General features: G+C 45.4%; 1 protein-coding gene across 1 annotated transcript; it reads right to left on the reverse strand.

Annotated features, from left to right (window-relative positions):
• Positions 1-1,000: 1,000 nt before the first annotated feature.
• Positions 1,001-26,465, reverse strand: LOC8024773. The gene is made up of 8 exons (XM_029990913.3): positions 25,617-26,465; positions 24,284-24,317; positions 24,016-24,107; positions 13,458-13,589; positions 13,190-13,306; positions 13,008-13,098; positions 11,802-12,006; positions 1,001-4,814 (listed from the first exon to the last, which is right to left on the reverse strand). The coding sequence occupies exons 1-8, from the start codon at positions 25,895-25,897 to the stop codon at positions 2,173-2,175; spliced, it is 3,594 nt and encodes a 1,197-aa protein (XP_029846773.3). The 5' UTR covers positions 25,898-26,465; the 3' UTR covers positions 1,001-2,172.
• Between the last annotated feature and the right edge of the window lie 87 nt (positions 26,466-26,552).

Consider the following 26,552-nt stretch of genomic DNA (forward strand, 5'->3'; position numbering starts at 1 on the left):
ACGTTCCCCTGCTTTCGAGCGCGCCGCACGCCTCGAACACGCGGTGCCGCTATTCGCTGAATTCAGTCACGTGACAAGCAGGATCAACATGCCGTGCAGGAAAGACGGCGCTACGGGGATCAACGCGCAACTCAGGCTCCCGTAGGGAGCCTATACAGGAACTCTAATCGGTGTGAACAGTGCCAATTTAAAAAATACTTTTTGAGGTGTTGCTCCTGAGCAACGCTGGGCATCCTCGACACTGTTCTTGACGTCGTCCTTGACTTCGTCCTAGAGGTCGTCCTAGACGCCGTACTTGGCATCGATCTCTAGGACGTTGTACCATACATCATCCTAAACTATAATACATGTAGAAACATTACTTGAAAACATTTCTCTCGCGGGACTATAATGCTTTCGCCTTCCCGACACGTAAGCAGTCTTGAGTGTCCTCCTCTAATTTTTGTTTTCCATATTGCAAAACGTAAGGGCTGTAACAGGGTACACACAAAAACAGAAGAGGGTAAGAGCCAAGGTTATTCACAAAATGTTCTCTACAGCCCCACCTGTTCCACTTCGCACATGTCACAGCCCAACTCAACTTACGAGAAGCTCTCGTAAAATAAAAACTATTGGCCAGCTTCCTTTTCCTTACCTCTCCTCCTGCTGAGGGGAGAAACATGGTTAGCTCGCTAAAATATATCTCCCTAGCTGCGCGCAATGTGCTCCAAGGGACAGGCGCAAGTGCATGGCTCTGTGAAATGCTTTGTTTGCACAAACGCTCACGTATGAAAACCCCTATATCTGCATACATTTGTGCCTCCCCCAACACAGCACAGAACTCACGAGATGACGTACAGATGCGCACCACATGCACAACTAAAAAAAAAAAAAAAAAAAAATTGCAATTGGTGATTTTATCTGTGCCTGCCAGTGCATCAAATCTTTTCACCTCCCTCGTCTCTTCCAATTTGTATTTGTGCATGTACACATATAATTTCATGTGACAAGGATAACAAAGGAAAAGGAACACTCATTTTACATGCAATCAAATATCACATATTACATCATCAAAAAGGCAATCTTTGTACATGTCAATCTATATTTTATATTAAAAAAATTACAGGTAAAACTTAAACATGTTTAGATACAACATACATAATAGTTAAATCAGACCATAAAGACAAAGCAAATGCCACATGGTATTAATTTTGTAAAAGTCAAATATACAAGAGAATAAAGAACTTGTCTATACTAAAAGAGCACTTAAAATTAGTACAAGACAACATACACTTGATGTGTCCAGCTTTAAATGTCCTAGCAGTTTGCCTGCTTCAGGGATTATCAAAGTTTTTCATCATGTAGAGTCAATCAGGAGTAGCCCTTGCTAAGACTTCAATTTTTCCATTACCGGTCTCGTAATATTTGCGCAGGGACTTGTAAGGCGTGTCATAAGGTAAGAAACGCAGTCAAGGCCAATAATACAAAAACCAGGGCAAAAATTCCTTGAAACACTGCTTACAAACATGAACCTTCAAAAGCTCCACACAAGTAGTTTGGCCAATGCAGGATTAATGCAAAACTACAGCTTGCCAACGCACAAATGCAAGATTTTGTTCCCTAGCCCGCCAGAACTATCGACTCTCTTCGGCCATTGCTCACAATACCAGACACTCGCCCATCTAACCCTTTTGCTACACACCTACCACAAAAAGTTGTACGGTCTTCGTGACATCTTAAAACACCGACAAGTTTGTAAATATGTAGTGAATGAGAGAATCTCAAAGTGAGAGCTCCAATAAAGGCAAAACTTTGAGGAAAAACTTACTACTAGAAGCCACAGTTTAGTAAACAAGCCAAACGCTACTGCACGTTAAAATGGCCCTTAAAATAGCTTTAAAACTCTGTGCGCCCGTGAAGAGAAGACGGTACACTCATAATTACAAACAGGTGACGTTATCCACCTACTCAACAGCGGCACTCTAAAAACATTCGCTTCTGCTTACTCGGCTTTCCAATTGCGATACAACTCTAGAGACGACATGTGTACGGGAGCAACAAACGAGAGGGGGACCACAAACTCCCCGAGCCCCTGCCGCAGCCGGCAGGAAATCTTCCTCCGTCGCAAGCGCCTCTGGGGCCCAAGCCCCTTCGGCCGCTGTGCCTCCGCGCCAAAGAGTCCCGCCGACCGCTTCAGGCCATCTCGTCGTCCTCGTTATCCGGCGTGAAATCCAACTCCTTAGCAAACTTCGAGAACTCGTCGCAGTCCTTGAGGTCTTCTAGGGTCGATTGCAGCTCTGCATCGAAGTCATCGCCCTCCCCGAACTTCATGGCCGCCTCGTTCTCCAGGCCGCTGTTCCAGTCGGCGGCGGACGCCACCGCCAGGAAGACGTCGTCCTGCTGGGTTAGGGCATCTCCCGAGGCGGCCCCCGCGTAGGCGTCCCCGAGGCCGTCGCAGGCGGGCTGCTGGGAGGCGCCCACAGCGGGGAAGCTGAAACACTGGGCTGCGCTAGGGGTGGCCGGGTAGGACTTGGAGACGGCGTCCTCTGCGGCGGGGTTCCCGAGGGCCTCCAGCTCCTCGGCCGTCACGAGCATCCGGTGCACCGGCACCGAGCGGCTCCGGTAACCGGCCGCTGTGCCACCGCCGATCATGGTGTTGTCCTTGAGCAGCTCTTGTATCTCGCGCGAGAAGGGGTCAGTGCCCGCGAAGGAGACGCGCTGGTTGAGCACGGGCCCCGAGGCGTGCCGCTGGCGGCCATGGGGCCAGAGGCCGGCTGCCGGGGGGCCGCCGAAGCCCTCCCTGGGTGCGACCAGGGACATCCACTCGGGGCCAGCAGATGGCCCCAGGCCCGAGTCGGTGTCGCTGGCCAGGGCACCCAGACTGCAGTCTCCCAAGGCGGGCCCCTCGTCGAGTGATGGCTGTGGGGGGCAGGCCACCAGGGGCGAGGGAGGGGCCGACTGCGGGGACGGCGGGGCCACGCTCGAGGCAGAGTTGTGGCGCGAGCGCAGCCCCGTGGGCGTCTCCCCCAGCGAGGGGAAGATGAAGCCGCAAGTCTGGGTGGACGACTCCCCTACAAGGGGCGAGAGTGGGGCGCTTCGGGGGCACGCCAGGTGAGAAGACACCGGACCCCCCGGGCCCGAGCTGTGGCGGGCACGCCCTGCTGGGCCATAGCCGTTGGCCAGGGCCTTACTCGGGTTGTAGCCCGTGCAGTGGCGGCCGCGCACTGTTGTCACGGGTGTGCTCTGCGGGGACACGAAGGGTGAGCTCGAGACCGATGACACCCCGGAGTCCAGTGCCTGGAACGGGGTCTGCCGGGCAGTGCTGCTATAGGCGCTCTGGCCCGAGCCATGCCGCGACCGAGTCCAGGGCACGGGCGTGCCCCGGGGAGACACGAAGGGGCTGGAGGTGGCACTCGGCGGCTGCGAGGAGGTGCCTACGGCCACTGACACCATGTCCGCCGTGGGGGCCAATAAGGGCGAGGAGAGTGCCGGCAGCGGACCCCCCTCGGGGAGCGGGGTCGTCTGCGGCGAAATGGGAGTGAAGAAGTGTTTCCTGGCGCTGCTGGGGCTGCATGGCACCGGCGGCAGCGAAATCTGGCCTGGCATACACGGGCCCCGATCGAGGGAGACCTGCAGGCCCGACTCGGAGCGCGCAAAGTCCAAGCCCCCGGTCCGCCCCTCCACCAGGCCAAGGCAGGGGTCGTCCTTCTGCAGCAGGCTTTTGGCCGCCAGGGTGGCCCACGTGCCGGTGGTCTTCCAGTGGACAGTGCCCGTGCGCAGGTTATTGCTTTGTGGCAGGGATGCCTGCTTGGACACGAGCTGGCCGAGGAGTGTCGCCGCCTCCCATTCGCTTTCCGTCACGGCGTTCTGCTTGGCGGAGTCCTTGGAGTCCTTGCGCTGGTACGAGTTGGGCAGGTTTCTTTCCAAGAGCATGCGGAGTTGAGAGAGCTGCGCTGTCTTGCTCTCTGCGCACTGCATCTTGCCGAGGTCCCCCGTTGTGAGACCGGACACCTCGAGGTTGGTTCCGCCAGACGCAAACTCCTCCCTGCACAGCTTCTCCATGAGCGCGTAATCGTTGGAGGTGTTGCCGTAGTAGTCGTTCAGGGCCTCTTTCTCGAGGTGCACCACGCACATCTCTTCTTTCACCTTTTCGGGAGCGTTCTCCAAGCCCGCAGCAGGTCCGTTGGGCTTCCCTCCGCCGTCCGTGTGCCTCCTCTTGCGCAGCAGTGCCTCCCCTTCCTCTGAGTGCCTCTTCATGGTGCCCACCGAGGCGTCCAGGGACTTTGGCTCCCAGTCAGCCCCATTGGTGACGTGCTTGGAGGCCGCCTCCCCACCGGCCTCCGCACACAGCACCACAGGCGAAGGCGATGGGGTCGTGACCTCGGTGAGTCCTGCTTCCCTGCCAAAATGGACCACCACCGCCGCGCCGCGGCAGGCTGGCTTGGGCTGGATCTTCTTGTACTTGCAGCCCGAGGCGAGCCCTCCGGACTGGGCTGCCTCCTGGGAGCCCAGCTGGAGGCTCTGCACCGTGGGCACGAAGATGATGTTGCTGTTCTGCAGCTTGGCCTCGAGGGGCTCCTCCTTGACCCTCCGGCCAGGGTCCGGGGGCGGGCCGGGGTCCGGGGTGCCCAGGCAGGACCCGTCCCGCCGCTGCTGCGGGGTTCTGCGGCGGCCGTCTGGGCAGCCCCCAGCCGGCGGGGTGGCGTGCGGGGGCCGCTGCTCTGCCCGACGCTTCTGGTCACCCAGGCGCTTCTTCTCCTGCAGTTTACGCTGCAGCTGCTGCTGGGCCTCCCTTCGCTTTCCCGGGGTGCGGGACGACACGGCTGCTGGGGCCCCTGCAGCATGCGGGAAATACTTGAGACACAGATTCTGGCTCCCCGGCTTGTCTCACCTCGCATGAGCTCACATTGGCAAGAAGATCTCGTGTGCCCCAAGACAAAACAACATTTTTACCCCACCAACACTAAGCTATGTCACAATTGTGCGGTGCAACCAAAACTTGCGCCGTTAACGCTGTGTGCTTACAGTCACTGCCAAAAGGTGCCAGGCAGAAAATGAAACATTTTCTTAAAATCCGATATTGTACACAAATTTACCGTGCAATTTGTATAATTTTCTGACTCATTTGCTAGAAAATTATAACTAGGGTTCAGCATTTTCGGTTTTTATTTCTTCAAAATTCGGCATACTTTTTTCGGTGTTTATTTTAAAATTCAATTTTCTTTTTTCTTTTCGGTGTATATTTATTTCCAAAAAAGTTTACCATTTTTCTTTCGGTGAACATGAAAGAAACACCATCAGACACCGGATCAGGTGATCCTTGTAGCTGTGATATATGCGATTACTCGAAGAATAACGGCACATATACATACATTGTCTTCGCTACAACTTCCGTCAGGACACACCTCAAAATCGCAGAATTCGCGGGCATAATCTTTAGCACGCTTCTTTTTCCTTACCATTCTAACGACGTGACCGTCTGAGGTAGAGTTCCTGTATAGGCTCCCTATGGGAGCCAGAGTTGCGCATTCATCCCTGTAGCGCCGTCTTTCCTGCATGGCATGTTGATCCTGCTCCTCACGTGACTGAACTCGGCGAATAGCGGCGCCGCGCGTTCGAGGCGCGCGGTGCGCTCAAAAGCAGGGAAACGTACTGTCAGGGCGCGTGCAACGTCTACTTTCCTGCACGGCATTTGATCCAGATCCTCACGTGGTCGGATCTTGGCGAATAGCGGTGCGGCGGCACGTGGAAAACAGATGCGCAACTCTGGCTCGCGTACGGAGCCTATACAGGAACTATAGTCTGAGGTGATGACCGTACAGCTAACAACGGAATGGCAAAAAAAAAAATCCAGTGTATTTATGTTCTTAACCAGAGGGAAGTTTGAGAGATGGTGTTAAGAAAGGTATTAACGATTTTTCTCGATGTGCTCTAAAGTGCATGAAACGAAAAACCTGCATGAAACGAAAAACCTTATACTAGCCCACATCCAAACTTCTTTTTTAGGACAGGGAACTTGACACACTAAGCCCGATCACAGAAAGGACACAGATGTCCCATGAAGGCAAATCCAAGACCTCTTTTGTTGCATGTTGAAGCTTGGAAGAGGGCACTCACGACGACGTCGCACAATGTCGAACCTTGCAAAGCCCTTTCTCTCTGTCACTGCACCCCCCCCCCCCCCCCCCCTTTCCTCATCCACCTCGACGTGGCCCTAAAAAACTTACCTTTTTCGGTTCAGACTGAATTTTAGAAAAGGATTAGACATACTTTTATCGGTTTATACCGAACACACCGAACCTACGAACTGACCTTTTCGGTTAAAACCGAATTTCCGAAAATTGGTTCGGCATACTACGAACCCCAATTATAATTTGCAGAAAACAAATGTGGCAAAAACTAGCTGGGAAAAATATTTCTGGCTGATAGCGAGGGGTGTTGACTATTCTGCTATCGGGACCACGCTTTCCCTGTACTAGTTGTGTCATGCATGTGCTGCTTACACATCTGCTAAGTGTATTGCAGCAATGAAGCTCAAATAATTTCCACACCCAGTGTTATTTTTTAAAATGCCAAACATGCTATAAATCTGTCAAGTTGAAGACATAAAAATATACTGTATCATAACTCAATGCATCCAATGGAAATAAGAAACAGTAAATCTTTTTCGGGACATTGTTTCTTGTCAACGCTTACATTTACCAACATGGTCCTACACAATTTTTTTACATTATTTTCTTTTTCGATCGTTGCGAGTGTGGCTGTTTTTACTAGAACAAAATCTACAGCAGCCCTTTCGGATTGACCTAGCAATTTGAAAATGATTATTACATTTTATATTTAAACTTTTGGCAAGCAATTTTTCTTACACGATGTTTTGCCACCAAAAGGGAGAGGCACAACGAATCTCCTGCAAGAACCACGGTCGCTTCCCGCAATGCTTGGATAGAAAATGGCATACCATTGCGATTCACATGATTACCAGTGACCTCCGCGCTTCCCCGTGCCCCGTTGATGGGCAGCACGATGAGTTGCAGAGTGAATTTTACGACAATGTGAAATGCGGGACATTTTGAAGATTTCGGAATTTCTCGCGGGACATGAGACACGAGCCCTCAATGCGGGACAGTCCCGCGAGTCGCGGGACGAGTGGTCACCCTACCTCCAGGTGTATTGCGTATTGTGGGAATTTTATGTAGACCCGGAAACAACGGAGTGCCATAGCATGCCATGGGAGGAAGTATCTGCTTTGAGAGCAATTGGAGCTTGTAAAGGGAGAGGAGGAAGTGACATTTAGACCAAACATTTTGACTGAAAAACTTTGTTTGATTTACGGCAGACATTTTGGTTATGCTGGTTACAGAAGGTTTATGCATAATCTATTCTGTGAAAAAAATGTGTCTTCATAGAAAAGAAAAAAAAAAATTGGGCGGTACATTAGAAAAATCCTGAAAAGAAAAATTTTTTTTTTAACAGGGGTTAGGGCAAGTGCATCAAAAAAAATGTACCCTTCTTAGCACCGGCCAGGGCGTCATATTGATAATAAAGTTTGACACACACACACACGCGCACGCACCCACCCACACACACCCACGCACCCCCCCACACACACACATGCACGCACGCACGCACGCGCGCACACACACACACACACACACACACACACACACACACACACACACACACACACAGAGACTGTTTTTAAGTCAATATTGACAGGGTAAAGTGCGACTTAGTCAGTAGTCACCTCCTTTCTACTTGTTTTCTCTCTGGATCGGATTCGCCTTCAAGTTGAGGTGGAAAGAGCGAATTGCCATCTCGTTGAGCGAATAACCATACCGTGACGCCATGAACGTTGCGTGCAAAATTTCAAATAAATCGCACCACCAATATTGCTCTACAAAAAAAATTTTTCGCGTAAATGTTTTTTTTTTTTTTAATTTATATATTTTAAAACACTGTGTCCTGGATGAGGTCATCGCAGGAGTAGAAAGAAAACATACTTACACATTCAAAAAGGCAGACAATTAAAGATGTACACACCCTACGGAACAAAACTTACAAAGCCACGAAAAATGCAATATATAGTTGAAAAAAAGTACAGAAACAATCACATACACTTCATTAGTAGACTGACAGGTACCATACCAGAACACCCACTGTATTTCAAACACAAATCTATCGAAATTGAGATAACAAACTGACCCCATTTTTGTCATTCCCGTTTTCTATTGTTTGAGGAAAAAATGAATGTTTAAAACAGTTAAGGTGGGCTCTGTACGGTACAAGATTTAAAGGATAGAAGCTTGGAGTGCGTGATTGAGTAACAAAACCAACACATTTTTCCCGATTAAGTGCACAGTTATTATTCACTATTTTGTCTAGGCACTTAAGTCGTTCTACAGCGCGTCTGGAATCAAGAGGCACAAGTCCTATGTCAGTCATGAAAGATGTAGGAGAAAATTGCGGCCATATCTATTACAAAAAGATCTAGCTGTCTTTGCTTGTATTGCATCAATCTGCTTAACATCACCCTTCAGATACGGATCCCACACCACACAACCATACTCTAAGATAAGTCTAAACAAGGTCTTTTTTGCCGTTATTTTAACTTCCTTAGTTGAGGATTTTAAGGTTCTTTTGACATATCCTAGCCTTTGCAGAGCATGAGAACAGATAGAACTAATGTGCTTATCGCATTTGAGACTAGGCGTGAATTTAAATACCCCCAATACTTGTATTAATGGACTTGATGCAGAATTATATTACCAGTACCATACTTAAAAACAGGCAGTTGCTTCTATTAGTAAATACCATAACGACAGATTTCTCAAAATTAATTCTGAGAAAACAGTCTGGTTGGGACACACGCGTGTCCCAACCAGACTGTTAAAAAAAAAAGTTTTTTTTCTTTTCAAGGGTTTTTCAAGTCTCCTCGGAAGCAAGGAATACCAATGTTAGTACAAAATGTTTTCCCCATTTGAAGACCACTCAATTTTTGCTCTGTCAATGCATGATTATGATGCTCCCTTCAAACACATTAAAAGTTGGGCAGCATGTTGACTGCTAAACTCTAGCTTATGATGAGATGGTACAAATAGAGTTAAAATAATTAGGCCCATAGATTCTTCTGACGGACCAACAGACCCTTTTCGAAAGTCATGTGCCAATTATCAGAAGGTGGGAACCACTGCACAATGGCAGAACTGACAACTGGAACTGACATCGTGGAGTGTGCAAGTAAATCCATGAGATAGCGAATGCTGGGCACTGTCAATGCTAGGAGCTGATGAGCCAATCAAACAGCATCAGAAGTGCAACGTCACTGTGCTTATCACCTTCTTCTGTGGGTGTGTTTTTGTCTTTCAATCCAACCAAACACTTAAAGTGTGGCATGGCATTGCGGATTTAGTCCACCGATGTACAGAGATTCCACAGCTGTCAACAGTGGGCGGTCTTTGGAAGGGGTCTATAACACTGATTCTGGCAACATCTCCATGACGTACGTCCACCCCCCAGCCCCACTGAAACATTCATACTATTTACAATAAAATTGTTTATGCTTTAGCACTGCATACCCAAGGCAGGTCTGTAAAAGCCAAACCAACCCCAACCAACAAGAACAGATCTGTTCTTGTTAGTGGTTTGAATTTTCGTGGTAGAATGCACACCATGTTTTCACGCCGTTCGTCCTCCAGAAAAACATTCATAGCTTGGAAATTGAGGGTTTTAAAAGGGAGGAGTCCCATTTGCAGTAAATTCTTCCAGATATTAAGAGGTTCAGTAATTTGACGGTTCATAAATCAAGGTATCGCCTGAAGTGATTAAATCTTGATCAACAAGGTAAATGTCGGTATTCGTGAACTTTGTGAAGTAATCCATACTTGGTCGTCTCTACAAGATTTTAACACTCCCACCTGGGCATAATTGTGCCCAGAACACAATCACGCTCAAACCCCGGAACTCGTTTCTAGTGAAGATGCAAAGCACGATTCGGTTAAAGAGATGTGAAGACTGCAATAAATAGTTCTTTGAAACCTCTTCCTCAGAAGGTTGGATCTCTTTCTAGAAAAAAGTGCTCGCTCTAAAACAGCCGTCGGGAGGCCACTGTATTCAACCCGGCAGACATCCCGCACAAAGACTCTCAGCCGTGAGCCACAGCTGAACACTGACAAGAGCTGCACCACTATTGTTGTAATGCGAGTTGCAAAACCCTTATTCGTTCGTACTCCTGGACCCTGTTATGCCAGTTTCCATCGAGACAGTGAGCCCGTGCTGGCCAAGACAGCCTGCCACCAACAACTCCTAGACAGGGAGGCCCGTATGATGTGTTTTCTATGTCCCATATTTTACGCCAGAGTGGGACACTGATCGAACACCAGTGCTGCATCAGTGTTCGGCTGGGGCCCACTCTCTCGGCGATCACGTACAAACCCCCCCCGAAAGGTAGACGCACTTTATCCAATCTGTGCCCCTTGCTGGCCTCCAGCAGGCAACATAGAAAATTTGGCACTACACTGGGGTCCTCAAACTTTTCAATCTCGGGGAACTCCCACCTGTTCCAGACAGCAGCCGAAAAACCCCTCCCATTCTCGGCAACGACGCGGTAAAGCAGTATGGGAACCTACAGGCCTTTTAAAGGAAAATGCCCACACAGGAGAGTACAATAAGCTCGCGATAATTCAAACTTGGATATTTCATACTTCCGGTTAATTCAAACAGATTTGAAAATTTTGGTCGCCCCACTATGTTTTTAATGTATTTATAAGTCGCCTAATTCGAACGGCGTTTTCGCTTAATTCATACTCTTTTGTTCTCGCTGCCCCGTCGAGTGCGCCTCTTCCGAGCACCGGTGCACCGCAGAGAAGCAATACCTGCGGAGCTTGCTTTTGCGAGTGTTGCTTCTCTGCAGTGCATTGGTGCTCGGAAAGATGCACACTCAATGGGGCTCAAGCGGGCACACATCAGCGGAAAACAGCGTTCACATTATGTGCTTCAAGACCAGCAATGATGACCAAGACGACATCGAGGATAAGGACTAGCTCAATGGCATCATGCTTTCTGGCCTTGAAGCACATAATGTGAACGCCGAGCTGGCGGAATATGCTAGTCTTGACGATGCGCGTGTTTGTCGTGATGACTCATTAGAGGACATAGCACAGGAAGTAATGCCAGCACAGTGCAGCAGTGAGAGTGAAGATGACGATGAAGAAAGGGATGACTCTCTACCAACTGTCACAGCCACAGCTTTGAGCACATCGCTCAACTCCAGAAATTTCTGTCTGCAAAGGAAGGGTCCCGTAAAGAGCCACTTGCGTTGGCTGGTATTGAAAACTTTGTTTTGAGATCGGATGTGCTGTTTAAACAGTCCACAGTCAACAACTTTTTTGCCGGATGAATAAACTTAACGCCACAGCTCTTTCACCAATGTGTTATGCCTGTACTTGCTTATAGTTAGGCCTATGTAAAGGAAACTGGCAAAAATCTGCTTTGTATGAGTAGCTATCCTTGTAACAAATCATAATGTCGTCTAGTATCATGTTTAGATGAATTTCTGATAATTCAAACTAAAACCTGTGACTTCCTGTAGTTCGAATTAACGAGTGTCTACTGTATAGGTATGCATCGGCGAGCGGCTCAGATCTGCCGAAGTACTTTTCGAACTGAGAGGCCTCAGGGACAGGGACAGTTGAGAAAATTCGGGAGCTCGGGAAACCCTGGAGGGTACTCCAGGGAACCCAGTTCGAGAACTTGCAATCTAAAGGCATTGTTGCCACCCCTGCCGCGTTCCCCGCCCTCCTCCCCCGCCGACGGGCACGCACCTCCGTCGCTGGAGCCCTTGGTCGTAGAGAGGAGGGTAAAGGCAGCCACCGAGCGTCCGTCCACGAACATGCTGTCCACCAGGTGCCTAGCCAGCTCCTGGACCGAGCCGAACTTGCGCGACAGCAGCTTCTCGGCCCACTCCCGGATTAGGTGCCAGGCCGCCTGGCTCGCGTCTTCCTCCTCCGTCCCGTCCCTCGGGTGCTCCTGCAGACGCGCCCCCTTAGGATCCCCTTCGTGAATGGCTCCTTCGGCTAAAGGCCGGTTTGCACATTTGTGTCCTGATGTCGCCGAGCGTGTTACGGCAGCTTGACAAGACAACGTGCCGGCACACTGGCACCATCCGTCGGGCAGCCTTGGAAACGCTTCAGATCCTAGTCCGAGTAGCCGGGTTAGAACTCCCGCCACTTTTGCTCAATGTTAACCAGTGAATTCGAAACAGTGGGAAGACGGTAGAAGTCGGACGCGACAAAAGGCATCCTGGTGCATTTTTCACTTCCTAGCGAGAGATTTTGGAGCATTCATGACCAGCAAATTAAACCGGCGTTGTGAAGTGTCAACGAAGATGGTGCTGCCAATCGTTTCGCATCAATAATAATCTAGGACTCAGAGGTTCTCAATCTTTTTGGCCTCACAAAACCCCAGGAAGCCTCAAAAACTGCCGCGAAACCCCCCCCCCCCCCTCCATATTTGCCGACCGAGAAGCAACAGGTGCAAAATTGTAGGCAATTTCGCTTGTGTTGCTTCGCATATATCCCCACCATATCAATCACAATGTCAGTACAAAGTGAGATGAAGGTGCTTTGCATGGTCCTGCCGCACAGCCTGTGGCATGGGGGGGGGGTTGCAATTTTGGGTGTTCGCGGAACCCATGAGACCACCTCATGGAACCCCTGTGTTCCCCAGAACCCAGTTTGAGAACCCCTAATCTAGATCTTCGCAGCAAAGAGACAATAAAACGAGACAAATTAGGTAAACAATTGCAACGATAACTCCAATGATCGAGTCTTGCCGTCAGCCTTCCGGTCTTGTGTCGAGGCGCTTTTGTCCTTTAGAAATACGAGTTCCTGAATATTACATTTGGATGGCAATGCACCATTATAAAAAATGAATTTATTTGGTCTCACATTGGAGGTTTCAAGATTTACATTAGTAAAACAAAACTTAAAAAACATTAAAAAAAAAGGGCAAAAAAATGTGTAGCTCACTTTGCTCATTATGTCATCACTGGCCAATAGCAGATCGGGAAGTTTGGGTGTCTTCATTTCACATTTCTTTCGCAGCCCACTGTAGCAGTACCTGCAAGAAGAACAAAATTTGGGGGGACACTAAAATAACCAATCTTTCCACAAAAAAAAAAAAAAAGAATAGCCGAGTGTTAAACACTTGCCTCGAGTTCCCTCGTGTACCGAGCCTGCGTGGCCTCACTGAGGGGAACACATGCTTCATCACCTTGCCAAAGTCGGCAGCACATAGTGGTTCTATCTTATTCTTCTCGAAAAAGCCCCTGCGAAAGAGTAAAACACGTCCACAACTCACTTACTTCATCTCGTCAAAACAGCAAGGTGCCCACAGGCTGTCGTTCGCAAACTCCCAGCGAGAAGATAGGCACGCACACCACAAGACTGAATGAAAGGATGTCACACTAGAAACCTCACCTGTATTCCTCGTAGACTTCTTGCTTTGGCAGGGACACCTCGGAATCCTCTTCCAAGTGACTCTGGATCCACGTGTATGTTTGGGCGACTTCGGCGTCTGCCTTCTTTCCAAGTGGATTCCCGGGACATTTTCTATGAAAGCAATAACCTCCGTTAGAGCTGACCAACCTCAAAAACCAGCTATGGGTGAAAGGCCTCGAGCTTCCAGGCTCAATTATCTCGCATGACATACTAGGTGCTCGTTCTCTTCCCTTCCATTGATGCCCCACAAACACTGAAACAGTCAGCTAACCCTGACCACAGTAAAAATATCTTCCCAGAGCGAATAGGGTATGTCCAGCAAGATCAATGATTCCAACTGTCTGCCTTTAAACGAATAAAAAGAGTTTTCAGATAAGACTGAACAACCATGTCCAGTGACCATTTTCAATTTTGATGAAAAAAAAAAAAAAAAATTTTGCTGGCTCCATGCCAACAAGAATAAAAAAAAATCATTGCCTAACAAAAAAAAAAGATGTCTTTGCGAGAAAAAAATTGTAAGCACCCTCTCAGTCACGTTGCGCATTTTGTGTATCGTGCAATATTACCACTTCGGGCGGCTTCCCAAAAAAACCTGTTCTGGCTACAAGTCTAGAAATATTTACTGACAAATTAGGCATAGGAAAGATTGACAAAAAAAGTATTAACCACCAAGTATTAGGGTCGTTATTTTGAGAAAGAAAATTGCAAATATGGCACATTGAGCCATAACACTCTGGATTAAAGATTTGTTTTCCCCGTATTTAAAAGAGCTAAGGTCTTCAAACTTCGCCAGTGCGTTGCCCTGTATATAGTTCATCTGTGCATGAAATATCGTTACCCTGGTTAGCGGGACAAATTTACAAGAATTGCTCACACAGAAACATTAACTAAAAATGCATTATTTTGAAAATCATTTTATAAAAAAGAGGCCATCTTTAATTTTCTTTAAACTCTCCGAAATTACCATTTATAATATGTACTAACAGAATCTACAAAAACATAACGCAATATTTGTGACTTTGAAATTAAAAAGCGAGAAATATGGCCAAATTGATGCTAACACGGTTGCCATAAATGGGGTGTGCACATACACATTATTCACAATTGTATTATTATTAAAATGCGTGAAAATGCTACGTGGTGGTCAGTAAAATACGAACTGACAGCACAGAGGTGGACGGTAGGTTTGAAGGGAAAATTCCTAATACATTTTTGTACAGCCGACCCAAAAATGCCTATAACACGGAGGGATCGAATGGCGCCTCTCTGTAACATGCTTCGCGGTGCCTCTTTTAATGGCCGGCGTGTAGCGTCTCCGTCTGCGCTACGTAAGGAAAGCAACCGAAGGGACTTTGCAAACAGATCAGCCTACAACCTTGGTGGTAACATGACATAGGAAGTAGGGTGCGGAAGAACCTGAACCTGCGCCGCCTGTGAGCGCCAATAGATCTACGGCCAAAAGAAACTGCACAACGCAAAAAAAAAAAAAAAATTGCGATTGAATGAGATTGTTTGTAACATAATTTATATGACAACGGTTTGGAGAATCATGAAATCGAATTTCGGTATGCTTATGTGACCTGCATCAGTGATAGTGCAGCAAGCCACTTTAAGAACATGACCTGCAGAGCAACAAGTACACATCAGCGAAGTGGATTTTTTTCGCAACTGGACATGGCAAAAGTGCCTGCGATGGAATCGGGGGCCGTGTCAAGCACCAGGCAACGTTGTACAACCTTCGACAGCCCACCACGTCGGTGATCAAGTTGGCGCCAGAGATGGTTGCCCCACTGAACACTAAACTGCTGAACGTGAAACTAATCCACCTCCCAAAATCTGTTGTCAAGGCGTTCAGGGACATGAAAGCAAAAAAGTGGGGGTCTGTTTCTGTTGTGCGTGGAGTCCAGTCCTGTCACTTGTGGCAGTGTACGCGGTCCGACACTTCGCGATCACAGCTGTTTTAGCAAGAACAGTAGACGCAGAAAACATATCCTTGAAAGTAAAGTCTCCTATGGCTGCGAAAAGCAGATCGATGTCGCAAGCTTGCGGTGCCACTGAGAAGAAACGAACAGTGATTGCTACGGGCAAACTGGGAAAACAATGTTCCTCCTCGGAGTGCCAGGAGAGCGCCGTAACCGACTCGGGTCACATTCCGGCAGAAAGGATGCATGCTACAAGCGCCGAATGTGCGCACAGGATCTTGATTCATTAAACTCGTTTCAATTGTCCCACTTTATTAAACATGTGTTTTTTCCTATCACTACTTAAACCTGGTCGTCAGCAGCCCAGCCTCCCTACGAAGGGTAGGCTCCGAAATTCACTGATACCAGAAATCTGTATTTAAATTGTTGACTTGTGCTTCAAACTCACCTGTAATCTTTTGTATGAACTCTTATTTTCCACAAACTCCTGTGACAGTGTTTTCTCTTCACAGACTTTCTATATTTTTGACCCCTTTCTTGCCCTTGTTTGAAATCAGCAATGCCCTATCTTTCCCTACTCCCGTTACGGCAGTTCTGTATATTTAGCGCTCTGTAAACTCAAAAATACAAAAATATTGTAAAGCATTTTTTAAGGGCCTAATAGGACATATTATGAGCCCTGATCTGCGAGAAGTAGAAGAAAACTTAATATAGTCTTCATTTTAAACAGATTTTTCCATTACTGCAAAATCGGTAACCTGTCTACATAACATTTCAGTGTATTTTTTTAGAAAGATTATCGTTTTCCATTTCGATGACAATTTATCCTAATATTAAACAAACACATCCAAATCATGTTAAAAACTTTAATTTCCGGCCTTTTAAGATTCGGATTCATAAAGCTCCGAGTTGCTTAGTAATCAATAATACATGTTTACCTCCTTTTATTTTATGTACAGTATCTGCACAAAAAATATAAAACCTAAGTCGACAACAGTTTTTCTTTTATAAATATCCCAAGGGCAGTTTCACTTAAGTCCAAAAAAGTGTGCATATACCAATAGCGAATTTGTGATTTTCGTTCAAGAGAAATTTTATTATCCGCAAAAAATGTTTGAATATGTTTTTGCGGTTGCACAAGAAAAATATATCTTTTGGTAAAAATTTAAAAAAATGTCGACCGGATATGTTCTTTTGATCCTATCTGAAAACGCCCAATACAAAAATCTCAGTCAATTAAAAACTTTTTTTTGCAGTATTATTTTTTTTTTTTTGACGTTGTGCGGCTTTTTAAGGTGGCGGATTTATTGTTGCTCACAGGCGGCGCAGGTTCGGCTTCTGCCGCGTCTTACCACCTATATGACGCTACCGCAAAGGTTATAGCCTGATCTTTTTGCAAAGTCGCTCCGTTTGCTTCCTTTACTTCACGTAGAAGGGGACGCTACACGCCGGCTGTTGAAACAGGCACCGTGAAGCATGTTATAGGGTGGCACCTCTCAATCGCTCCGGCCCAGGGCATTTTTGGGTGGGTTGCACGAAATGTATTAAGAATTTCACCTTCAAAGCTACTGTCGACCTCTGTCTGTCAATTTTTGTTTTCCTGACCACCACATAGCATTTTTAAGCTTTTTAATAATAATGAAATTGTGAAGAATGGGTATGTGAACGCCCCATTTATAGCAACCGCATTAGCATCAATTTGGCCATATTTCTCGCTTTATAACTCCAAAGCCAAACAAATATTGCATTATATTTTGGCAGATTCAGTTAGTATATATCATATATGTTAATTTTGGAAAGTTCAATGAAAATTAAAGATAGCCTTTTTTTTAAAATGATTTTCAAAATAATGCATTTTTAGTTAAATGCCCCCATGTGAGCAATTCTTGTAAATTTCTCCCACTAACCAGGACAACAATCTTTTATGCACAGATGAACTATATACAGGGCAACACACTGGCAAAGTTTGAAGACCTTAGCTTTTTTAGATACGGAAAAAACAAATCTTTAATCCAGAGCGTTATTGCTCAATGTACCGTATTTGCGATTTTGTTTCTGAAAATAACGACCATATTACTCAGTGGCTAATATTTTTTGTCAATCCTTCCTATGCCCAATTTGACAGTAAATATTTCTAGACCCGTAGCCAGAACAGTTTTTTTCGGAAAGCCAAGCGAAATGCCAACATCGCACGATACGCAAAATGTGCACGTGAGTGAGAGGGTGCTTACAATTTTTTTTTTTTCACAAAGACACAATTTTTTTTTCCCAAAACAAGGATTGTTTTTCTTCTTCATAACACGAAGCCAGCAAAATATATTTTTTCATCAAAATTAAAAAGGGTCACCGGACATGGTTGTTCGATCTTATCTGAAAACGCCCTAAAAGTGTTTTTTTCCTTTCTTGTCAAATAAGTAACCAAAATGTACCCCACACGAAGTGGGTGCACAGTTAGAGAGTAATAAATCATAGTTTCTTTATTATATAGCTACATTCACAGACAGCATAAAAAGAATGGAGGTGGGGCATGTCTTTCAGATGCCTGACCTCCACAGCACGCGCAACGTGCCTTCCGCTGCGCTTTGGCTGCGCGTGCATGCCCGAGGTGCACGAGACGCCGAAATCCAGATAATGTATTCATTTGCAACTGCACGTGTCCAGCATTAGCCCATTTATTCTTTGTAAGCCTCGAGCATTGCTGATTGTTCAGTTAGACCCCTAATTGTGTGGTCCATTGGGACCGGCCACGAAAATTTCATTTTAATTTGTAGTCAAAACGGCGGCAAGCTTTGCAACCTTCAAAATTTATATGAGGATCCAACCTTCTCCACCCCCCCCCCCCCCCCCCCCCGCCCCCCCATTGCCCAGCTAGATGAACAAGCATAGTGTTTTTCAGGCGAGGGTGGCCATTCTGAAGTGTTAGCTGATCAAATGTGGGATAAAGCAACAGCTCCTAGACGAGAAAGCCGTAGCGCTCCGAGTGGTTACGTCACAATGTCGGAGAAGGAAGTCCGTGGCGCAACTATGTGAGAAAAAGTTCTGGCATCGACGTGAAAAAAAAATGTTTCTTGTCAAGCGGCGCGGGGTGTTCGTGAGCGTTTATCCGACATTAATATATGTTTTAAAAGCACCATATTGTACAATTTATTATATATATATAACACAAACCTAATATACAATGCGCTATCAAGGTTGAAAGTACAAATTTTATATTTATGATTATCCCCATAACCACGGGACTATGTGCAATCCCGCAGATCCCCACAATTTCCGAATGAATCGGTGCGCTGCGACGTTTTCTTCCCTCGTAAGAGCTCCGATTCTGGTAAATTTACGTTGTTTGTGAGCTGCTGACTGTCTAAAAAGGAACGCTGAGACTTTCAGAAGGGAAGGGAACCGAAAAAAATCCAGTCATCGCCACAGGGAGTGCACGCGAGCAAGAGACGAGTCGACGACATTAAGCCTCCCACACTGCTTCCGCTGCTCTCGTGTGTGTGTGTATGGTTCCTTTGATCCTTGCCGTCGTTTCTTGGTCGTCACTGCAGTCTCGGGTAGTTTTTTTGTGTTCGCTTGATACTACGGCATTTACGTGGATTCGCGGAACAAATCCTGCTATGGTTTGAGTGACATGTGTGGCAACTAGGCAACGATGACACTGGTCGATTATCAATAGGCCTCTCTTTCGACAGAGAGAGACTTAATGTTTGTGTTCAAATGTTTTCGTCACAGATATTGTGGGGCGTATGGATACGATCGACTGGTGAAAAACAACTTAATTACGGGCTTTCTTGGTCATGTGGGACGCGAGTAAAGTGCTGCAGTCGGGCCGTTTTTCTGTTTTTGTTTTTCGTGATAGAATGGTATCTTGTTCGTCGTTATCCGTGTGCGGTTGTGTCGACATGTGTAAATATGCGTGGTAATATTCTAGTTTTCACTGGAAGGTGAATAACAAGTTTGTGTGATTATACAAAGTGCGTTGTTTGTGCTTAAGTGTTTATTTATACTAATGTTATTTTATTGCCTTTACCACAGTTATACTAGAATCTTAACTGTATTAAGGGAATGTAATTATTGTATACAAAATAGGTTATATTTTGTTCTTAGGCAGCTCGAGCCCATAAGAAGAAGTAAATTAGTTCGCTGCAAATAGTAAGTTTAGTACCTCTGCCACACGGAAAAGTGAATATATTTTCATTAAATGACATTGGACTTAATCAGCTCGCAGTCTTGAATAATTATACGAGCGTCGCAAGTTGATTTGTCGACCCCATAATGTCATTTGATCGAAATTACATTACTTTTACCATGTGGCCAGGGTATGATGCAAGAATTCAGTGGCTGCATGCGATAACATAGCTTACATGACAATAACTGACACTTGTCTAGCCCTGTCCGCGCTGACTACGTCTACCTGATCTTTAACTGTGATCTGTTTTGCTGTGTCCAATCACTATGTGTCTTGCCATTTTGTCGAAGTATTTCTGAGTAAAATATGCATTCCTACAGCAATAATTGCGCGACTCAATGTTTTCTTTTATACGCCTACCTCGTACCATTTCATACCGATTATTTAGCAGTGTAATATTTTGCCCATGTAATAAAATATTTTTGAGACCCGTTGCTATGTGCAGCTTTCATTTTAGCTAATAAGACATGCGTATGTGACTAAAAGCGCGTTATGACGGTTGATCCACGCGCGCCCCCGATGGCCTTCCTTCGCGAAGTCACAAGAGCGCTACGGCCTTCTCTTTTAGGAGGTGTTGGATAAAGTCTTCCACAAAGAAAGAATGAGCCACCCGGCCAATAAATGACAAGGCATAGACAGCGGTGCTACGGCCAAAGTGTGGTGATGGGCCATTCGTTCCCTGTGGGGTTTGACGGGGTTTTAATTGATAAAAAATCTCTAAAGTGTTACAACCAAGCTGCAATAAAGAAGAACTTGATATCCCCACAGGAGATACTGGCCCAACATGGCAGCTTTTTGTTGGCTGAGAATGAGCCAATTGATTGTATGTTAATCCAGCACTTGAGTATGGTGAGCAAATAGACCGTCTTTTGGTTTATAAAATGTGTTGCTGCATGCCGTTTACCCTAAATAATCTGGACCAAAAAATTAATATTTCCTCACTGTTCAATTAAAGGCTTGGAATGATATGTGTGCACACTGTTTAGAAAAGATTATGCAGCCTGTGGAAAACATTTGTAGAAAGCTAAAGCTGCCACTAAATTATGAAGTGAGAGACCCTGTGTAGACCATAAAATAAAGCATGCTTAAATTATCCCCTTCTATATTATTTCACAAGTTCCATGCAGCAACACTCCAGAAGTGCAAAGACTGGCTTGACAAGCATTAGCCAAATACCAAAAGGGACGAGTTAACTAAGCCAATTTAAGCCTCACTCAGTCAAGAATGGTAACAAGAATGAGGAATCTTAAGTAGCAAGGTTCTCTTCCGGGAGAAAAAGTGCTGCACGATAGAAACTTTTCCTGAATGGCATCGTTCAGAAGTTCAAAACAAAAGTAGACAACAACTTGAGGAAATGTCTTGCCAGTCACAATGACCTGGTCAATTATACCTATCAGCTATTTTTGTATGCCTGTTCCTTGTTAAAAGAAAGTCAAAGGAGTGACTCCCAGCATCATAATTGTTTGCGAAATTACAATGCTGTAAGAATTCTTAAGAATCAGCTGAGTGTATCACTGCCTAGTATTTGAAGCTTTTATTCATAGTTTGCAGTTTTTCCAGTGAAAGGAGAATTAGTTCAGACATTCCTGTAAAACAAGCTCTCCTTTTCCATTCCTAGAAAAATCCTCTTTAATCATTGAGCATATAACCATGTCATGATCAAACAATAACTGAATCCCTTTCAATGTAAATTTGAGAGATAAAAGCTGAGGACTCGGGTTGCTTACAAAGGGAATCAGGTCAACAAACAGTCAGGGAACTAAGCTGTCATCTTCAGCGACACCAACAGTGTAAATAAAAGCTTTAAATTTTTTTCTTTTGTTACTGCTATATAAGCGCTTTCCAAGTTAGACATCCTTCATATATACTACCTACAAGATACTGCATCCCATCTTTGAAACACATTATTCCAGAATTTAGAAAATGTAAAAGCAAATGGTTTCTACCTAAACCCTCGTTCCATACATATCTTGAAGATATGCGAAACACAAAGCAGCACACAATATTTTAACCATGACATTTAATTTAAAAAAAAAAGGAAATGGCAATTAGTTTACATTAAATTCAATCCAACAATAAAATTGAGTTAAAAACCTGCACTGGCAAGTGACAAAGACGAAGGAAGTTTAACTGCCAAGTCCATTTCAAATGCTGTGCGGGGGGAAACTATACATCGCAAAGCTAGCACAATGAAAAATAAATTTGGCAGATTCATCAAAGCCTACTCAGTAGGACACACTCGAGCAGCGCCCTGGTTGCATGGCACAGTCCCGATAAAATAAAGTCAACCAAAATAAGTTTCGAGTATTTTCTACATTAACTAATCACTCCAAATACATCATCTACTGTCTCTCTCTCTCCGAGTATGAAAGAGCAGTACCTGGACATACCTTTACTATTTCAAACAAGAAGATAATGAACATATTGCTCCCCACAAGTCAACATTTGTAGAAGAGTAAAAGTGCCTGGTCATCCACTTTGTTTTGTAACCAAAGGTGCCGACTCCTTAGGATTGTGTGCCCCAAGACCTCGTAAAATCTCTTACGACGAGAGAACACACTGACATATGCTGGCGCCATCTATGCAGTGACCCTGTAACTGCACCTCACTAGAGCAAAGATGTCGCAGCATTTGTGATGTCAAATGTAGTACGCACTTCCCACGAGAATCGTTGGCAATGCTGACAAAAGCCTTTCGAGCAAAAAAAGAAAGAATAATGCGCAAAAAATAATAAGAAATATAAAACCCCGCTGGTGTTCTACAGCTATCCAATAGGTGGCGGCATTGTGTGTTCATTCGTCGTGAGATTTTAAGGGGTTTCTGGGCGCTCAGTTCTAAGGAGTTGCAAGTGTGTGGACGGACGGGCCTTTGCACTCTCTGGTAATATCTGAGTCACGCTATTCTGTTTCATACCCTGTAAATCTATGATTTATGAAAAAACAATGCCGTTCGTACGACTCAGGATCAACAAAACATCCACAAAATATGCGGCATTGTAGACAGATGGTGTACAACAAAATAAAAATAACTATTCTGCTTTCACTTCGCTATTTTTATACTTGCTGGAACATTCAAGCTCCTGAGGAGCAGTGGAATGGAATGCTGGAGACAGCTGGAGGCTAAGGACTATTACTCGAAAGAGGAGAGCGCGGTCCTCTAGCCAACTGCAGTCTGACATGAGAATGACCTTTATTTACGAGCCACCTAACACGCAGCTAGCACATTCACCCTCAAACACATTTTTCATTTCTTCCATCGTAAACTGAAAGGTTTACAAAAGATTTTGTGCATGGGCCATCTGTACCCACTTTTTCATTATTTCTAAGAGTACCCCGAGAATGCATTGGTTAATTTCAGTTCACACATAGTAAACAGACTATCCTGTGGCTTGCAAAGAAGAAAGAGTTGTAGACTTTGCAAGGAACATATAACACAGAGCTCGAAAGATACTTAGGTCACATCTGCACCCATCTACTATTCAGCTTTGCTTTTTAGCTAAATCAGCTAAACATTTTTTCCCAAACTGTTCGGAGCTCACAATGCCGCTAGACTCTTGTTGAGACTTCACCAGGTTTCACTGGACATTAATATTAACAAAAAGAAGTGCCTAAAATAGATAGAGCATTCAACTTCAAAATACATATTTTAGGAAGAACATAAATTAACCAAAAAATCAGTTTCAGGTACACATGCACCGTGCTCGACACGCTCAACGAGATGAAGAAATAATGAAGCTAAACAGACCAGTGGAGCGCGAATGTCATTGCGCTTGCTGCAATGTCGGCTCTAGAGTATTCTGCACATTGTTCATGCAGTACGTAAAATAATTTCAACAAGATATGGTTGCCAACAAAAAAACAAAAACAATGTTTATCGTGGTTAAAACATGCATATTTCACTGAACTAACAAACAACTCATCTTAAGAACGTGCATAAAAAATAATATTGTCACCATTGGGCTGGTTGGAGAGCCATCCACTGGCTAGTGTGCAAATATACTATTTTCATTTCTTCTTGATCTGGCCTCTTTAATTCGTGGTTTTTTCTGTCTAGCTCATTTGACCGAAGGCTTACACCACAGAGTGCTGGCTACTTTAAAGCAGTGCCGATGGCGCTTTCAGTTGTTCGCGGTCATGAGGCATTTTCTCTCCGATTTCACCGGATTCTGTCTGGCATATAGTGGTTAACTAACCAAGACACAAAGAACCCAAGAATTTAATCCAATTTCTAAGACCTAGTAGTGAATTTCATCATCTGGCAAAGCTGACTCACAAACATTCTCTTTCAAAATTTGGCAGGCAGGATTAGAGCACCATATTTTGCCAGAAATTGTTTTAATGACCATGCAATCTTGATTTAGTTTTTTTTTTTTTTTTAACTCCTCTGTTTTTAGTATTAGAATGCTTCAATACGTTTCCCATCTACTCACTGCTTAAGTGGATCCGTCTCCACAGGGGTGCCCGTGGGTAGCTGAAGATAGAGAAACAGCTTCTCGATGTCCGACAGTTGGCCGACATCCTCCTAAGAATTTTCGAGAAAAGAGCAAGCGTCTTAGGGTCGTCCTACGACTCTTAGGCCGCAAAAGTATGTTGTGGACTGCATCTCCGAGCATGGATTCAGTGGGTAGGCAGCAGACACTTCAACGTCTTACGATGAAAAGAGAATCTATACATGCATGCAAGGCAGAAGGTACTCACAATGAAAGCTGCAATCTTCTTTCTCGAATCCTCACTAGAAACAAGGAGCGTGTGTTGAAAGAAAAATTCAGGTTGAAAGACCTTGAGCACTGTGCATTTGTATCAGTCCCATTCACGTGGTACCGCTGTACGAGAAGCGGTCACTTCTAATATTGTCAAAATTATTTCAAGTACACGGTGGAAGAATGGGGCGTAAAATATTCACGGACCGGAAGAGAGGGCTACCAATAGATGGAGCCAGCGTGTTCTTCCTCGTAAGCGGTCACAACTGATTGCTATAAAAAGCAATCACTTGTGATTGCTTATGCACAGTCCACTGCACTTGAAAGCAAGCGTACATAGGTATAACACAATCAACGTAAATTCTAAATAGATGACCTGATTATCAAATTGAAATAAGGATGGACAAGCCATTCTAACCTAACAACCAAATTAAAAAAAAAAAAAAGATCTTTGCACACAAAAAAGAGTCATGATGACTTTTTCTTTTTGTGCAGATTTTTTTTTTTTTTTTTTTCCATTTGCGAGAGTAGTGGAAGTTCGTCTTCTCGCTCCTATCTCACGCAGGAACTTCCCACTGCCCGCGCGCACTGTATCTGGCGGCGTTCGGATATATGCCATCACTCCCCGCAGTGTCATACACTTGTACCACTACGCCAGCATGCATCTCGTCGCGTGCTCTGCTGCGCCGAAACGAGGTACCGCGATTCCCCGCCTACAACAGGCGTCGACACTGCGCCGAGTCTCCGCAGTAAAATCGCAACGAATTGACGGGTTTTTCAAGCCGTGTCACTCGCTCAAACGCGAATATTTCGCTCATTCGGTGCGAACAAGCGCCCGAACGAAGTGCCACAACTGCGACAAAAGGAGGTATTTAAGCGCGAAGAGTGCCGCAACCGCGCGCCTTCCTGCGCGCTTTTTTTCTTTTCCCTTTTTTTTTTTTTAATTTCTTTGTTTAACAAACACTGACACGCGTGTATACCTCCTTCGTTAAACCGAGTGATTAGCAAAATAAGTCGGCCAAACGTTCGCACAGAGTATGATTAGTTGGGAGGCAAACGATTTCTGCCCGACCGCCTCTTTTTGCTTTTATTTTTTTCTCCGAGGCACACATCACCAAGTCGCGCACCAGCACTCGCGTTCGCTAGCGTAACATAACGTGGTGAACAGCAAAAACCGAAGGGAAGGACAGCCAGTGTCGTCACTGGTCACTTCGATCACTAACAATAAACCATTCGCAATCCGCGCGACGAAGCCGACAAAAAAAGAACAAAAAAAAAGCGTGCCATTGTTTGTGGTTTGGTTAGCTTTCGCACTGCGAGGGCTGGCTCACCTGATCGACTGCTCGATGTGGGACTTCATCCAGTTGTTCTTGGCCGGCTTGGCGTCCGCTTCCAGCGATCCCGAAAACATGCCCATGTTTTCGGATCCAGTGGCATCGTTTTTCTTGTCGACTCCGTTACTCAAATGACTAATGTCAATAACGGAGGAGTCTCCAGCTTCCAGCTTACAATGCTCTTCTTTCGGGCACGCCGAACCCGCTTCGGACTTCGACGACGTCTTTTCCTTCTTGAACGTCTTGGTTTTCGCGGAATCCATGACTGAGGGTAACATTCACGGTTTCATGACAAAGGACACGCTTATTTAAAACGATTACCATTTTGGCACGGGAATCAGCTGGACGAGTTTGTTAGAGGACGCTGTGAAACATGTCGCCAGATCCACCCGCCGATGTTGCCATCCCGTCAATCGTCGCGACGAGCTGACCAGCAAATTCGGAAATAATTTAAAAGTCACCTGGCTACATTTCCGTCAACAGATAACGTTTCTTTCGATATGCGAGCGTTTCGTTCATTAGTGAATCAATCTGGTTTTCTCGGCAGCCGGTCGATAACGCGCATGCGCAGAACAAGCCTCGCTTTTTTTTTCTTTTTTTCTGCTGCTTTTTTTTTGTACATTTTTAAACATATTTTATGCGCATGCTTGTATTCGACAATCGATCTCAGTACGCCTGCGCGACCCGTGCTAAACTATTTAGACAAAATAATACCGTAATACCATAAAACACGCAATGGCACTGAGGGTCGAGTGTTTTCGTTGCCGTAATTGTATACTGCGCCGTCTACCGATGTATGGCACGCTTGGCCGGCGGGAGCGCACATATGTTCCGATCTTGTGTCCGAAGGATACGTGGAAAAAGCAACAAAACACATCAAATTATGATACAAACATAGAGCAAAGAGGCACGGAACTACGCTAGCGCGCCCCG

The sequence above is a fragment of the Ixodes scapularis genome, unplaced genomic scaffold (genome assembly GCF_016920785.2).
Source record: "Ixodes scapularis isolate PalLabHiFi unplaced genomic scaffold, ASM1692078v2 PGA_scaffold0__279_contigs__length_252992795, whole genome shotgun sequence".
Taxonomy (NCBI): Eukaryota; Metazoa; Arthropoda; class Arachnida; order Ixodida; family Ixodidae; genus Ixodes; species Ixodes scapularis.